The sequence below is a fragment of the Neovison vison genome, chromosome 7 (genome assembly GCF_020171115.1).
Source record: "Neovison vison isolate M4711 chromosome 7, ASM_NN_V1, whole genome shotgun sequence".
Taxonomy (NCBI): Eukaryota; Metazoa; Chordata; class Mammalia; order Carnivora; family Mustelidae; genus Neogale; species Neogale vison.
This window is the reverse complement of record NC_058097.1, coordinates 151,128,383-151,141,397: the sequence shown is the minus strand read 5'-3', so window position 1 is coordinate 151,141,397 and position 13,015 is coordinate 151,128,383. Positions and strand designations below refer to the sequence as shown.

Sequence of the window (13,015 nt, the reverse complement as noted above, 5' to 3'; positions counted from 1 at the left end):
GCCCCAAAGACTCAACTTACAATAAAGTGTGTGCCTCACACCTCTTCAATGCTGTTTTACCTCGGGGCCTGTGGTAGTGGAAAGTAGGGGTCAGGAGCCTTAGGATGCATAGATCAAGGCAGAGACTATGTCTTTGCTGACAAGAATTCAACTGAGTCTTCAGCTGAGACCCTGGCAGTGGTCCTGATGCTGTCTCTGCTGTCTGTCCTGCTCTTTGCCCTCTGGAGCTGGAGCCCGTCCACATCATTCCCACACACTGACATTCGAAGAGCTTCAAAGTGACCAAGGTGGGGCAGTGCAGCAGTGAGGCATTCACGAGGGGTTTGTTTCTCTCCGACTGTCACGTGTTGTCTGTCTGGCACCACCCCTGTACTTTAGACCCAGTCCCTGCCCTCAGGAAGCTCCCAGCCTGACATGGGAGACAAACACTGACACGTGGTGTAGGGTAGCAGCCAGGGACCCGTGGGGGCAAAGAGGCAGGGGCCCTAGCCCAACCAGCTGGGGGAGGTCAGAGAAGCCTTCCTGGAAGAGTGAATGGGAGCTTTCCAGGTGCATATGTGACCCATTTGAGTAATACCAGCAAATACTGTAGCCAAATGCTTTCCTCCCCAATCCCTCCTCAAACTAGTTTCATCGTTAATCTCCAAATGAGTGGTTGCCTGCCATTAAAGACTGCTGCCCCCTTTCAGTGTCTCACTCTTAAAGCCTTGGGGAAGGCTCAGTCCCCAGATTCCCTAAATTCTCCATCAGCAAACCTGACAGCTGCCAGAGAAAGTCCCAGAGTTGCCTACAGAGGGTTACCATGGATCCTGGCTGCTCTTAAACCACATAGGGGGCCGACATCCCCATGTCAGGCTGAGGCAGCGCGGTGGCCAGGAGGGGCTGTTCAGTGTTGGATGGATCGTGGCAGGCCTGGACTCTATGGAAAGGTTCCCCTGACAAGGAGCCAGACTGGCGGTAGGAGGGACCAGACTGAAGAAGGGGGGCCTTGACCCATGGCTGCAGGAAAAACAGAGGCAGAGAGAGAGGTTTCAGTGCAAAATAAGGTACACAAACACAATAAGAGGAATGAGCAGAGTGGGCTGGAAACACTCACCCACAAGGTGGAGTGAGAGCCAGATATGAAAAGCAAGAATTCAGGGAGGACAGCAGGCAGATGAAAGGGCCTCGAGCCCCTTTCCAGATGGCACTAGGAGGTTCTGTGCCCCTGCCTCCTGCCGACACAAATGAGCCATTCTAGGGTGGGATAAACAAGGGGAGGCCATGAGTGAGCTCTAGTGATGCTTATCTTTGCCCCCTGTGCAATCTCTGATTACTGGGGGGAATCCTAACCTTGTCCACTGCGTGAGATGACATTACCGGCACTCAAGCTGGTTGGAGGCTGGAGATCTGGATTCTGACCCTGGCTCTGCCACTGACTCATTCTGTCCCCTTGGGCAGGTCCCTTCTATCTTTGGGTCTCCCTTTACTATATAATGATACACTGCCTTTTCTTTCCCTTTCCAATAGTTTATTGTACAGTAAGAATAAAATGAGATGGTGTCTGGGGAGAGGTGGTGGTTCAGAGTTTGGCTGTCTGGACCCCAGCCCTGACTAGCTGTGTGTGTAGGGCTGGTTGCCTCTCTGGGGCCTAGTTCCCTCATCTGTAGAACAGGGGCAATGACAGAGCCTACACCACTGGGTCGTGGTGAGGATTCCTGGAACTCTGAGTGGTACTATGTCATGGAGAATGGTGGGAACAAAATGAAGTCTAGGGCTCCTTCCTGTCCACTGTTCATAGAGCCCTGGAGGAGGGAGGAGGGACCGAAGGGGGAGTAGTGGCTGCAGTCTCCTGGCCTATTCCAGTTGGTTCCTTGAAAAGCCCCTTCCCACCTGGAGAAGTGAGGCCCAGGCAGGCCCGGGTACAGAAGGTATTCAAAGGAAGTCAAGAGTCAGTGTTGGATGAAGTGTTGGATGAAGCTGAGAGGGACCTGGGGATCATCTAGTCTAATATGCATATTATACAGCTAGGAAGACTGAGGCTCAGAGAGGGCTTGATTGGTCACAGAGAGAGTTAGGGCAGAGTCTGGATGAGAGCCCAGGTCTCCAGCACCCAGAGCCTGACCACTACCTTGGAAGGTGGTCTGAGGGAGTCCTGAGGGCAGTGATAGAGACAGTGGGTTTTGCAGCTCAAGGAGAAGGCCCAGGGAGGACTGTGGTGGGCATGGCCATGCGACTGCATGCCCCCAGTGCAGCCCAGATCTCTCTGGGGCCCCATCAGTGGCCTCCTGTGAGGGAGGGGGCAGCCCCAGACTTGGGTGGGGGGCAGGTATGTAAGCTTGCATGACCACTGCCCCATACATACACGCATGACCTCTGAGGTAGGTTCACCACCCTCGCAGGGTCTGCTTGAGAGGGTTTACTTATTTGGATTAGAAGGGGGTTGTTTTCCTTTGCACAGGGCTGTGCATGCAGGAGAGGAGTGCCACCCCAGGGCAGCCTGCTCACCCTTGAGCTGAGCCCTGCAGAAGCTTGAGGCTCTTACCTGAGTTACCAAGATGGCAGGACCTGGACTTGCACTGCTTGTCTGTAGGAAAGAAACCAAGGCTCTCAGGACAGGAAGGAACCCTAGAACCCTCTGGTCCATCTCTGGCTTATTCTCATGGAGGCTGGTACATTTTCCTCTAACGGGCTTCCTTGTGGTGGGGCCTCCTTTGCCTGTGTTTGACTTGACCCATGAGCAGCAGAGCTAGAAGGGAGCCAGCCCTCAAAGCCAGGGTCTCTTCTGGGTGCTCTTCCTGCTTCCCTGGCCTGTAACTTTGCCTCCCTGTGTGACCACCTCTCCCAGGCTGTGTCCCAGCCAAGGAGGCACTAGTTCAGGTACTTTTCATGTCTTCCTCACCTTCTGTCAACTCATGCACACCCATGATGCTGTCCCTGGTGGGAACGAAAGCATACTGGACCTTCTCCCATTTTACATGTGGTCCACAGTTCAGCCAACAACCTGGCTCTAATGATGCAAAGTGGGCCTCACAAGGCCCCAGGCATCACTCAGCCAGGACCAGAAGCCCACAGCCCCTTCAGAGATTAGGAACCTGGGCCTGTCCTCATGATTCTACCTCTGGTGGGTCCTGGGGGATCAACAGACTGAGCTGGGACTACGGAACCCAACTGCTGTCTCAGCATCCTGCCGGCACCCCCATCCAGTCCACACAACAGCACAGGGTTTCATTCAGCCGAACACACACGCTCCTCTCAGAAACTGAGTTTGGGGCTCTTCCTCATACCTGGCAACAATGGTCTGGGTGTCAGCACTGTGGCCAGAAATTAATTGCCTTCCAGCTTCCAGCTGGAAGAAAAGCCTGACCAGTTCCATTTGGCCCTCAAATGGCTACCTGCCTCGGTCTGGAAACGCTCTTCAGCCTCCCCGTGGGCAAGTGGCCAGCCCTGGCTTAGGTACCTCCAAGGGCAAGTGGCATACTACCTCAGAAGCTTGTCTTCCCTTAGCTGCACAGGATGGGGGTGGTGGGGAGAGGGACAGGACTGGGTCCCCCTCACTGTTCATTTGATTGTGGTACTTATGTACATGTCCCCTGAGCCCCAGGGACAAGCCTGTCTTGTGCCCAGGTGCGGCCAGGCGCGTGCCTGCCTACCTTTGATGTACTCGCAGTTGTAGGTGCTGTGCTTGCCCAGGGCTCGGAGGTAGATGCGGACGGGGCCCTGGGCCGGTCTGCTAGCGTTGATCACCTGGAAGGTCTCGAAGGGGGGGATCAGCACCTCCTCCTCCCCAGGGAAGAAGGAGTAGCGCTTGATAGGTGCCCCGAGGCAGGTCCAGATGCCAAAGAAGGTGTCCTCCCCAAATTGTTGGGCTGCAACATTCTTTAGGGACGCAGAGGCAAAACCCCCCAGCCTGACTGTTGCCCTGGGCCCCGCCGGCCGGAAGCGCAGGCCATGCACCCCCCGGAACACTTGGTGGCACTGGGGTGAACGCTTGTCCCTGCCCAGCAGCTGTAGGGCCTCGGTCAGCAGGAAATGGAGTGTCTTGAAGGAGAAGTGGTGGAGGTAGTAGGCTCTGGAGCGGCCTGCCTCACGCACGGCGGCATTGAACTCCTTGTGCAGGGGGCTGTTGGCGGTGTAGGCCAGGAGGGCCACCCCATGCTCATCGCGGAAGCCAGGGGGTGGCGGGGGCAACCCAGTAGGGCTCAGGACCCACTCTGGCCCCGAGGCCTGGCGGTCCTGCCATTGGCTGCTTGCCTGCACCCAGCCATCCGCATACACTTTGTTGGCCTGGAACTCAGTTTGGTTGAGATCTGGGAGAGCTGCTGTCATGGCTGCTGCACAGCCTTCATACTGGTCATCAAAGGAGGCTGGGGCCATATCCAGGGGCAGTTCTTGAGAGAATAGGTCTCGTCGAGAGATGAGGTGGCTCTGGGCCTGGCAGAGAGGGAGCAATAAGGACTGAAAGGATGAGCCTCAGGAGATGGGAGCCTGTCATTATTTCTCCACTGAGAGGAGAAGGACACTGATGGCCCCAAACCCACCTGGGGGAAAAGGGATTGGGAACAACTAGCTGCCCTCTCTCCGACACCAGGGTCTGAGGCTGTTTCCTCAGGCCGGGCGAGCCCCACTGGAAATATCAGTTGTTCTCTCCTCCCACGACTCCCCCACTCCCCAACCCCCGCCAGAGTTCAGAGGAAGCCTGCAGTGCAGCTCCCAGTGACAGGGACACAGTGGGGGATGACCATACCAGCGGCGCTTCCAGGAGGCCCGTGCACACAAGCAGCAGACACAGCATGGCAGGGGTCTGCATGTTGGAGGGAGCCCTGGACAAGTTATTGTCTCTCTTTGGGTCTCAGTTTCTTCATCTAGAAAATGAGAATGTTAATCTGTACAGATGAATAAACATTAATGGGCACCTAGTCTGTACCACTCGCAGTGGTTGGCATAGAGTCACAACAGAGATATGAAGGCTCGGGGCGTCTAGGTGGCTCAGTCGGTTAAGTGTCTGCCCTCAGCTCAGGTCATGTGCGCAGGGTCTTGGGCTGGAGCCCCTCATCAGGCTCCCTGCTCAGTGGGGAGTCTGCTTTTCCTTCTGCTCCTCACCTCTACTTCTGCTCTCTCACTATCAAATAAATAAATAATCTTTAAGAAAAGAAAGAAATGAAGGCTTAAGAGAAAGAGAGGACCCTTCTTGCCGGCAGGAACATGGGAGACTTCCTGGAGAAGACGTTATCTGAACAGGATCTTACAGGGAGAATAGGAGAATAAGCCTTCAAGCAGTGGAGACTGGGAGAGGAGTGGGATTTGGGGTGGGAAAGGCATCTAGGGCAGCAGAAATGAGAAGAGCCAAGGTATTGGATGTAAAAAGTGAAAGACATTTTGTCCAGCGTGGCAGAGCTTGCAGTGAGGGAGTGTTGGCAAGACTGGAGCCAGTCGTGAAAGGTCTTGACTGCCCCAGTAAGAGGTCTGGGCTTCACCCCATGGGGGATGTGAGGCTGGAACAGGTCCAGGACAGGCCAGCTGGTGGGGCCATGGAGCTATTCCAGGGACAGGATCCAGCCATCCTTCCCTCCCGCAGTCCTGCTGCTTACTGAGCCCTCCTCCCTTAAGCTCTCAACTGCTTCCTGGGCAGGGACAGGTGTAGACCCCCAGGGGGGTGAGGGGTCCTGTAGATGAGGAGAGGATGGAGTGGGAAGGGAGGCTCCAAGAAGGCAGAGTCCCAGCAATTTCTAAACCAGTGCGGCTACTTCTTTGTTTCTTTCATTACGAAGTTAATGCCTGCTCATAGTGAAAAGAGAAAAGTATGAATGAATCAGAGTCCAAGCTCCAGGCTTCTTTCTCTCTCCGCGTCCTCTCTCACTCCTACCGGTGCCTGCGGTTACCGTGATAATAGTGTGCTTTAGGGCCATTTTTGGTGTATGTGCAAATAATTTAATATTTAAATATGCATACACACATAGCTTTCTGTACACAGGCTGGTTTTGTTTTTTATTGTCATTTTTCTTTTTTCAAAAAGAAAAAGGAACATGCTTTCACATACTTATCCTGTAACATTTGTTTCCAAGAAACAGTCTATCGAGGACTTCCTTCTACATCATGTATACATTCAGATATACATATCTACCTTATTCATTTTAATGGCAGCATGGGATTTTGTAATGTAGTTAAACCATAATTTGTTCAGCCATTTTCTTATTGATGGTTTTTTTTTCCTAATTTTTTGACATTTTTTGACATTACACATAATACTTCGGTGAACATCGGTGTATGGAAATCTTTGTCTACCTGTGGCCATATATATTTTTATAGGAAAGATATCAAGAAGTTATATGATGTTTAAAGGATATGAATTGTTTATTTGGCCCTGCCAAATTGCCAGCGGCCCTGGTCTGCCCTTCCACAACAGTAAATGGGTGTGCCCTTTCCTCTTCATCTTTGCCGGGGCTGGTTATCATGATCTCTTTTGAACTCTCACTAAACCAGTGGGCACAGATGGTATCTACTTTTTAATTCACATCTCTGCTCACTAATAGGATCAATCTTAACTTTAATTTTTACTGTTTTAAAATTTTAATTTTCTAAAGGTAATACATTTTCATTGTTCAAAAATTTTTTTTTCAGGTCCTCTTCTTTTTTTTTTTTTTGTTTTTTTTTTAGTAAATTTTTTTTATTTTTTATAAATATATATTTTTATCCCCAGGGGTACAGGTCTGTGAATCGCCAGGTTTACACACTTCACAGCACTCACCAAAGCACATACCCTCCCCAATGTCCATAACCCCACCCCCCTTCTCCCAACCCCCCTCCCCCCAGCAACCCTCAGTTTGTTTTGTGAGATTAAGAGTCACTTATGGTTTGTCTCCCTCCCAATCCCATCTTGTTTCATTGATTCTTCTCCTACCCACTTAAGCCCCCATGTTGCATCACCACTTCCTCATATCAGGGAGATCATATGATAGTTGTCTTTCTCCGCTTGACTTATTTCGCTGAGCATGATACGCTCTAGTTCCATCCATGTTGTCGCAAATGGCAAGATTTCATTTCTTTTGATGGCTGCATAGTATTCCATTGTGTATATATACCACATCTTCTTGATCCATTCATCTGTTGATGGACATCTAGGTTCTTTCCATAGTTTGGCTATTGTGGACATTGCTGCTATAAACATTTGGGTGCACGTGCCCCTTTGGATCACAACGTTTGTATCTTTAGGGTAAATACCCAGTAGTGCAATTGCTGGGTCATAGGGCAGCATTGTTCAAAATTTAAATAGTCCAAAAGGCACACAGTTCACTGTGAAACACCACTCACTAATTCCTCACCCCATCTCCCCAGAGGGGACCAACATTCCCATTTTCTGTGTATCCTTCCGAAGATCCTCTGTGCACATATAAGTGGATTCTCAGGTATTCCTGTTTTCCTCCTTTTACAATGTAAGACAGTCGGTGGTTCTTTTCCTTTGGGAATCTGATGAAAACTGAACTCTCTCCTCAGAAAATGGATACACACACTCTCACACAGTGTCACATACATTTCAGGTGCTAGTGTCTCTGCCCCCAGTTCCAGATTAAAACGTCCTGCTCCACAATCCCCTCTGGTTCTTGGAGGTCAGTGCTGATGGTTCAGCCCCTGGCAAGTCCACACACAGGTGCAGTGGAGAGTTCTCATGCATGCGGACACCTTAGCTCCTGCCCAGCTCCCCACCTCTACTGCTGCACATTATTTCTGTGTCCAGGACTTTCTCCAACACCCTGTAAACTTGCTCAGGGCAGCCCAAATGTGCAGGGGATTTAATGTTTCCAGGGACAACCCTTAACCAATGAGGGGTAGTAGTCAGATTCCCTTTCCTACTGAGGATCCCAGGAGGACTAAGCCCCAGTTGATCCCAGTGGTCACAGTGTGCTCATTAACACACTTTTGTTTGTGGGGCAGAGGTGGGGGTGGCTTTCTTCTCCGTTGCCCTTTGCCACTCTTTCACTTTCTGGGATCAACTTACAAATGAACTCACTACACCCAGGTCCTTGTCTCTGGGTCTGCTTTTGGGGGAATCTAAACCAAGAGAAAGGGTCTTTTGGGTCACAAACCATCACAATGTGGCCCAGAGCTGTTCCGTTAGCCTGGATCCCAGAATGACCTTATAAGGAGCGGACCTGAGCTCGGCCTGCCAAAAGGAGGTCAGCTCAGGCAGACTGGCAACATGAAGCAGAGGACCGATCAAACTCACTTTAGCCAAGTGGTAGTCAACCCAAAGACCCATGAGCACAAGGATAAATCTTTGCATGCCACTGAGATTTTGTGGCACATAGCAAAACGGTTATACAGCAAAAACTCACTAAGCCAACTCTCTTGCCCTTGCTTCTGTCCCCCATCTCTGCCCTGCAGAAACAAGGCAGTGAGAGAGAGAGCTCAGAGGCTTGAGATAGGGAAGTCTGGCTTCTGATATCAGACTGAGGACATTGAATTGTGTGGCCTAAGATACTGGCAGTGAGGATGAACCCAGAACCACTAGGTATAATTTACTAGACTTGGTGTCTGATGGGACACAGGAGATGTGAAGAGGGAAAAACCAAGAGTGACATGAGGTTTTCATGCTCTAGGCTGCCAACACAGCCAACACAGCTGCCCACCCCAGCACATGATAGGTGCTCAACAAAAAAATGAATGAACCATTAGATTTGAAGGGGAAACAGTGAGTTCAGTTTGGCACATGTGGATTCTTAAGGGGCAGATGTCCAAAAGATAGAAGAATGGATAATAAGATGAGACATTTGTGTGATGGGTGTATTTAAGTCTGAGAAGACATGAGAATGCCAGAGAAAGAAGAAAAAGAGGACCAAGAAGCAAAGAGAGGGTTGCTTGAAGCCAAAGCACAGGTGGACTGAGACACCTTGGGTTTCTAGAAGCTCTTCACTTGGGTCCCATGAAATACCTTGGTACCCTTATGATAATTGCTCTTTTTTTTTTTAAGATTTTATTTATTATTTGACAGAGAGAGACCTAGCGAGAAGGGGAACACAAGCAGGAGGAGTGGGAGGGGAAAAGCAGGCTTCCTACTGAGCAGGGAGCCTGATGCAGGGCTCGATCCCAAGACCCTGGGATCATGACCTGAGCCGAAGGCAGATGTTTAATGACTGAGCCACCCAGCCGCCCTGTGATAATTCCTCTTTAGGCTTCATCTAGCTTGTGATGATTCCTGTTGACTTGCCTTGGGAAGAGTCTCATGTAATATAATGTACCCCTTTTTCAACCAGTCACCCAAGACGGTCACTTCATCAAGCACATTCGAACATTCATCAAACACTCAATTAGTTGCCAACTAATGCTGATCACAATATGGATCTAGCCTAGACGCTCCTTCCCTTTTCCCGTCCCTTTCATGGCTCAGTCTACCCCTACCTCCTCCCCGCCCCGCGCCCCAGTCTCCACTGTCACCCCTGCTGACCCACCCACCACAGAGCAGGTGTTTCTAAAGCCCCACTGGTCAGGTTGCTTACCTGCTTAAAATCCTCTGTGCTAAACCCGACTGGAAGAAATACCTCAGCATATAGGGTAAAAATGCTGAGATGAAAATTATGAGGGAAAAGATGAGAACACATCTAGAAAGGAAAACAAACAAACAAACAAACAAAACACAACTTCCCTCCATGCCCTTAGGACAGAGCCCTCCTCATGCTGGCATTTGAGGTGCCCTGTGACCTAGCCCTCCATGACCTCTTCAGCCTTGTGCTCCAGCCCCCTCCCCCTGGCTTGGCTTCTACAGAACAGAACAAAGCTGTAGGTGAGGTCCCACTGCTTCCTTTCCTGTGGCTCTGCACACATTGCCATCCTGCTTTCCACTTTTCAAGACTCAGCTCAGGGGTCACCTTCTCCAGGGAGCTCTCTGACTTATCTGTGCTCTTCAGTCACCCTGTGCTTTCTCAGTCACTGTCCTAATCATACTGTGCTGCCCTGATGTGTCTGTCTCCCCTCCTGGCTGGTGAATTCCTTGAGGACAGGGACTGGGTATGACCTGTGCCATGTCTCCAGAGCTCAGCCCAAGCTGGGCACAGCTGAGGTCTCCTGGAATGTTTGCTGAGTCTGAGAGGCTTTCTGGTTGCAGCTAATAGTGTAGACCACTGCAGAACAGGTAGATTGAGGACTTCGGTGAGCAGTGTTGGGGGGGAATGAGGTGGGCCCAGAGCAATGGGGTGGTTATGGGAGGGGAGGAGATGGAGGTGCTTTATATCTTACCCACCCTTCTGTTTCTCCTCTCATCCTGCTCAGGGCACAGTTTCTCCTCATCCAGACCCTCACTGAACATTCCTTTCTAGGGATGTGACTCCAAATTCCTTCCTCAGGAACCCCCCAATTTCCCAAAGTCCCCAAAACCTCCAGGTATCCTAGACCTCTCCTTCAAAGATGCCATGGTCTGAATGTTTGTGTCCCTCCAAAGTTCATATGTTGAAATCTTAATGCCTCCTGTGATGGCTTTAGAAGGTGGGGACTTTAGGACATAATCAGTTCATGAGAGCTCTGGGATTACTGTTCTCATAAAAGAGACCCCACAGAGTTCCCTAGCCCCTTCCACCATGTGAGGACATCATGAGAAGGTGTCAGCTATAAGCCAGAAAGAGGGCCTTCACCTGACCATGCTGGCAAACCGATCTCAGACCTTCAGCCTCCAGAACTATGAGAAATAATTGTCTGTTGTTTATAAGTTACCCAGTCAGTGGTATTTTATAGCAGCCTGAACAGAATAAGAGAAAAGTTGCCCTGAAACTGTTGTTATTGACTCCTAGAACTCCATCATCAATAACCCAAATTTCCCCTTTAAAAAAAGTCTTTCCCTGCCCTGTACCCAGGAGGAGGGTGGTGTGCCCCTTACCTAGGCCTTCTTCAGGGAAGCTGGTGTTGCTCTCCAGTTATGGCCACCAGGACAGGGGCAAGGCAGGTTTCTCCTTTATACTGTCAGTCCCCCACCGCTTGTACCCACACAGCTGCTCAGAAATGTGACACTCCCCCATCTATTTCTGGATGTCTCCTGAAGGCTTGGGAACACTAGCCTCTGCCCAGTCTGCCTTGGGCCAGTGCACTCCCATAAAGAAAGGAACCCCTGGGGCTAGAGAGAAGGTGGCCTGAGGCATCGAGGACCCTGGCTGGAACAACCACCTCCACACTGGGTTTAGCCTGTCCTCATTATCTCCTTACTTTGTGTTCCTATTATGTGAGCATGGAGACTCCCTAATGTGCAAGAAGGAATTTCCAGATTCAGGAGGCGGGTCTGGCCAGCAACTGATTTGCTCTGTGATCTTGGAGGATTTCTGCCTCACTCAGGACCCTGGCTCCGTGACGAAATATGACTGCATCTTTTGGGGCCTTCTTTGGAGTTCCACATTTGGGGATAGGAGAAGCACCTCCATGTGGGAAGAGGACAAAGCCCTGATCCCAGTGGACTTGGTACCAGGGCCATGTCTCAGCAGGCCTGGCTGTCCCAGGCTGTATCTTCTGTTCCAACAGCTGCAGGTGCTCTGGGCCCTCCAGGATGAGAGGCAGTCAGGATAAAGAGTCAAGATGTGGTTTTTCACAGTAATGGTGAACAATAGAGGAATGGATATTCTGATCTAGGTGATCTTTGGGATGGTCCATCGCATTGGAAGAGGACAAGAGTACTTGTTTAGAGGCTGTGTTTGCCTGACAAGCTCTCTGGTTTGAGGGGATGACACTTTCCCCATCTCCCTCTCCACATTTCTCCAAGCCCAGGCACACAGTTTGTCTTTTTTGGTATGTAGGAAGGATTTTTGGAGAAAGCAGGATTCTAGAGGAAGGAAATTCTTTACTTGGCTGACAGCCTGAGGGAACGGAGCATTGGGAATGGAGCTAAATGAATGAGCCAAACCAGGATGGAGGCCCTGAAGTCAGTCTAACTTTTCTGTGCTCACCTCAGCCCCAGCAAGCAGCAGGAAACATCTCTTAAATCCTGACATTTGGGACCCCAACTCCCCTGACCACTTTGGGAGTAACCCTCCCACCCCCCCCCCCAGGGCTCAGGCTGCCAGAAAGCTGTCTGTCCCCAGAGCTGCTTACTGATTTCTCAGCTGGTCCCTTCTCCCATTACCTCTGATTGGGCATCCAAAACTCAGAGCCAGGTTATTTATAGACAGACCCACAGCAGGGGAGGGGAAAAGCTAGTGTTTATAAACATGGGGTCACCTGGGTCTAAGAGGTCCAGAGAGAGAGGGTCTGTGGAGGGAGAGGGACTGGCCCCTCAGGGTGTGAGACAGAGGGCTGGTCCAACCCTACTGAAGGGAAGGGGGCGGGCGGGTGCCGCTCAGATGCTGGATCACCCGTGACCTCCATGAGTGGGCCATATGCAAATTGCATGCAAATCAGCGAGTGCACCACAGACAGTTCTTGGTGGGCGGGACCCTCGTGGGCCTCCCGGGTCTAGTGGGCTGAGAGCTGGGGCTCTACCAGGTCGGGGCCCACCTGAGAGGCCAAGTTTCGCAGGTCCCTCCCCCAAACCCGGTCTCGTTTGCTTGGAGCCAAAGCGGATTCTGGAGAAAGAACTCGCAGTCCTAGGGAAGGGGAGGTACGCCCCTCGGCCCCTTCCCGCGCCACTCCCGCTTCCCCACCCCGTGTCCGTTGTTGCAGAAGAGAGGTGTCGGGTTACCGCCGCGGGGGCTATAGTTAGCCGCGGGACTTTGTTGATCGGCTAGACTCCCGGGACAGCGCAGCACCCGCCGGGACGTAAGCCCCCCGCCGGCCCGAGCGGTCAGTGTTCCTTCCCGCTGTCGCCCCTGCAACTTCCAGGTGGGTCCCTGGCTCTACTTCCCCTCCTTTCTGCAGGCGGAGCCAAATTATGGCTCCGCGTTTACTATCGCAAGGGTCCCCGGGCAGAAGACGCTGAGCGTGGGGGCTAGTGGGAATCTGGGGAGTGGAGCCCTGGGGTTGTGCGGGGTACACAGTGAAATCTAAGACACGCCCACTTCCGTAGGCCCGCCCTCGGCCCCGCCCACACCATCTTGGGCCGGATCCCGGACGGAGACCCTTCACGCCC

At 51.6% G+C, this 13,015-nt stretch overlaps 1 protein-coding gene across 1 annotated transcript; it reads right to left on the bottom strand.

Moving 5' to 3' along the window:
* Nucleotides 1-919: 919 nt before the first annotated feature.
* On the bottom strand, nt 920-4,789 carry ART1 (ADP-ribosyltransferase 1). The gene is made up of 4 exons (XM_044260720.1): nt 4,727-4,789; nt 3,633-4,413; nt 2,525-2,566; nt 920-999 (listed from the first exon to the last, which is right to left on the bottom strand). Exons 1-4 carry the CDS (start codon nt 4,787-4,789, stop codon nt 920-922), a joined length of 966 nt encoding a protein of 321 aa, XP_044116655.1.
* Between the last annotated feature and the right edge of the window lie 8,226 nt (nt 4,790-13,015).